This window comes from Chaetodon auriga, chromosome 16, assembly GCF_051107435.1.
Source record: "Chaetodon auriga isolate fChaAug3 chromosome 16, fChaAug3.hap1, whole genome shotgun sequence".
Taxonomy (NCBI): domain Eukaryota; kingdom Metazoa; phylum Chordata; class Actinopteri; order Chaetodontiformes; family Chaetodontidae; genus Chaetodon; species Chaetodon auriga.
This window is the reverse complement of record NC_135089.1, coordinates 16,354,300-16,358,258: the sequence shown is the minus strand read 5'-3', so window position 1 is coordinate 16,358,258 and position 3,959 is coordinate 16,354,300. Positions and strand designations below refer to the sequence as shown.

Sequence of the window (3,959 nt, the reverse complement as noted above, 5' to 3'; positions counted from 1 at the left end):
TTTCTGTTTTATTTGCTTGATTCTTCTCTATTCTGTTGTAAGATTAATCTTTATTTTACTGGTTAGATTCATTCTGGAGCCAGGTACCTGAGAGTTTGCTGAGAGAATATCCATTGTTTTCACAATGGACATATTTGGTGATTGGAGGACAAAACTAAGATAATCAATTTTGTATAGTGAAATGTTTAATTTGTACTAGGGATTCAGTTCCGTCCTAATGTTTCTCTTGTGGCGATGATGAAACTTGGAAAACATGCCTTCAGTTAGGAGATATTTGTTTTGTGATCCTTGATCTTTCATTGCCTTATATATTTAGGGAAAAATGACTACGAGTACACATGTACTGATTGTAGAATATGGTAAACCCACCTTATATGAGGATATGTTTTACGAGCGGCGATGTTTTTCCTCTAACCAATTTTGCCAATCCTTAATGGCCCAGGTGAACACTCCAAGGAAACAAAATGGAGAGAATGGGCTGAAGTTAAAACTGCATAGAGGACCTACAAGTAGGTGTAATAGATATTGCAATACAATTCAAAGGCAAACTACCCTCTAAACTGACAGTTTTTTCAGGTTCTGAAACCTCTGACATGAGTCAGGACTAAGCTATAAATTAACTGGAACTCAAAATTAAGGGTTAAGTTAGTGACCATGACCTAAAAAGAAATTAAAGACTTAGAGTGAGTTCATTTCAGCAAGTGTCCTTTCTGCTCATCTGAATAATTTTAAAATCTCAAGAGAACAAAAATTTTGTGAGAAACACTGTAATTTCTATACTGAGAAAGTTAAAGCTTTCTAGAGACATTTGATAACCAGGCTTCATATGGCAATGACAAAATTTTGATGAAGTAATTGATTTTATTGATGGTTTCATTCATCAACATCAACACAGCAACAAACACAGCATACATCAATAATCAGGGATCAGTATTTACCAAAGTGCTTGCACAAAAAAGTAGTATTTTCAAATTCATAAATTAATCATACATGTGATGTAATTATAACAGGATCTGTAAACGTATCAAAGCAGAGTAAAATATATTCTCAGCTGTAAAGGTATAGTGAATTTGCCTGTGATTGGTATTATTTTTAGCTATTTGTGAACAACAACAGTCATGCTACTTTATCTTTAAGAATCATATGAAATATTTGCTTATATTTGAACATAGTAGAAAACAATCAATAAACACCTTACATCTGTTTTTAGACCTGCTTTTAGTCAATTTTGCTGACTGACCATTTTTATGATTACATCTCTTGTTTGTTTTGCCCTGAACTTCCCAGTCTCAACTTGTAGTAAATATCACATATCTGAGGGCCTGAAAACCTGTGTAGAACTTGTGATCAGGGCATGTACTTCATTCCCTTCATCCTAGGAATGATATGTATATCTCTGATGTCATCATGCTGAAGCAGCCAACACAAGTAGCGCTCCGTCCCCATGCCCCACCCGCTGGTGAGGAGTGGTTTCACTTGCCGCATGTCAATGTACCATTTGTAGGACTGCTCTGGCACTGCGTGGTGCCTGAGGGCGTCCTGCACCATTTCAGGGGTGGAATGACGTTCACCAAGACCCAGAGTCTCACCCAGTCCCAGGAGAAGGTCAGCAGCTTTGGCTTTGCTCTGCCCAGTGCCCTCCACATATGCTTGGTAGAAGGGAACTCCCAGATGGTCCATCTCTGTCAACCAAACAGCACCACCATATTTCTCTATCAAGACCCGTTCCCCTTTACGTGTCAGTTTTCTGCCAAACTGGGGTTGGCCATCCTGGACCCACTCAAAGCAGTCGGCAGAGGGCATCATGGGAATGGCCTGGTCGAGAGGGACTCTTGGGAGTGGGGTTTTTCCATCCAGCTTACTCAGCATGGCTGTGACATGTGTAAGGGTCCCAGCAGTGCTGAGGATTAAATCAGAGTGTTTCTTCAGCATAGACTTGGTAAGATGTGCCACGTATCCCTCTGCTATGGACATGGCATTGTCCATGTCACCCAACAGCTCACACTCTACGTGGTAGAACTGGTTCAAGTGTGTGGCATCAGGATCCTCCCCTCTAAAGCTGGGAGATATGTAATATGTTCCAGGCAGGTTCTCCTGGAAGCGAAGAAAGTACTCAAGTACAAATTGCATTGAATCAGCCAGGTAGATGTCCTGGCCCAGCAGGTTCACAGAAACTGGTTCTGAGTCAGATCCCAGGCCCATTGGGGAGGAGATGGTGTCTGTGGTGAGAGGAGTCAGAGCATAGGAGTACTGACAGGAACTGTGAAAGTATTCCACTGTGCTGTGGAAAAGAGTGTTTTGAATCTGGAACATGTTGCGATACCACTGGCTCTTGATGGCAAGTGTGGAGTGAGACTGAGGGTCTTCCCATGAACGAGGAGGCCTGCACAGAGTGATTTTGGAATGGATCTTTTTGAGGGCCTCAGGATCAGCAGCTGGGCCGTCCAGTGATCCAGGGTAGGTTTGGAGGTATTGTGGTTGCTGCTCAGGTGACAGAGGGATCAACATGGGCCTCAATATCTCCACTCGTGAAATTCCATTGACCATTGAGGCCACAAACATAACCCCAGCATTTGATTCAATGATGGCATCACCTTTGGCGTCCACAGCAATGATCCCTGCACAGATCCCATTCAGAGTTTCAGCCATCACTTCTCTGCATGCCTGCTTAAGGTTATAGCCTTTGTTATGGTAGAGACTGGCTATTTTCTGTGCAACTGTGTGCCTCAGAAATACATCTCCATCTCCAGAGCAGGTAATAGCTACCTTGTCATCAGCATATATTCCTGCCCCTACTACTGCTGTATCCCCAACTCGCCCTTTCAGCTTTCCCACTAAACCACCTGTGGAGGATGCAGCAGCCAACTCATGCCAGCGATCCAAGGCCACAGCTCCAACTGTCTGAGGATGGTTGTTTTTTGAGGTATTTCCACTGCTGAGCTTTGCAGTCAACTCTCTGTGACGTATATCAGTGTAGAAATACTCAGGCCCAACAGGCTTCTCAGTCTCCTCCAACCCTTGCAGAAACTCCTCAGCCCCATCTCCCACAATGAGTGAATGTGAGCTTTTCTCCATGACACATCTGGCTGCTTTTATTGGGTTCTTCACACTTTGCACGCATGCAACAGATCCTGACCTCTTGGCATTGCCATCTGCAATGGTTGCTTCCATTTCATTTTTGCTGTCCTTGTTGAATACTGAGCCTTTACCTGCATTGAACAGGAAGCAGTCCTCCAGAGCTTCCACTGACCTCTGAACTGCATCCAGACTCCTGCCACCTTGTTGAAGCACTTGGGATCCAAGGCTTAAGGCTGTCTGGAGAGCAAACTCAACAACCCCAATCACCTCTGTGTTCAGCATCATCTCCTCTCCAGCACCACCATGGATCACCAGACTGTAGTCTGGGCTCATGCCAGAGTCAGCCACAGATTTGCCAGTTTCTGGGCTCTTTGGGCAGGGATTTTTCTCTCCATTCATTTTCTGACTTTGACCCAGTTTCAGTAAACACTCCAGGGCTCCCATTTGGTGTGCAATGGCATATCTAACAGCTAGAAGCATCACTAACTTCAGGTTTTTCTTCAGACTTTCTTGAAGCTTCTGCAGTGCCAGAGCAAAGCTCCCTTTCCCATTAAGCACAATGCGGACCTTGTCTCTTCTTCCAAGGTAGCTTACAGCAAGCTGATCTTGGCCATAAACATTGCCTACTCCACACTCCGCACCCTCCAACATATCTGCACCTGTGAGGTACACAGACGGACATGCAAAGGGGTTCAGGAACTTCTTCAGTGGGTTGTCAGAAGGCAATGATTGACGCACAGCGGCTATATGGGGACCAACACCTTGACCACTTTTGGTGTTTCTGATTAGGCTTTTATGCTCCAGAAATGCAACATGGAACAAGTGTAGAAGGTCAGTAGTGTATTGGATTGAGTCATCTGGGCCAATGCATGATTCCAAGG

General features: G+C 44.1%; 1 protein-coding gene across 1 annotated transcript; it reads right to left on the bottom strand.

Annotated features, from left to right (window-relative positions):
• Positions 1-547: 547 nt before the first annotated feature.
• LOC143333923 (uncharacterized) lies at positions 548-3,637 on the bottom strand. Its single transcript, XM_076752308.1, has one exon. The coding sequence runs from the start codon at positions 3,556-3,558 to the stop codon at positions 1,348-1,350; it is 2,211 nt and encodes a 736-aa protein (XP_076608423.1). The 5' UTR covers positions 3,559-3,637; the 3' UTR covers positions 548-1,347.
• Positions 3,638-3,959: the final 322 nt, after the last annotated feature.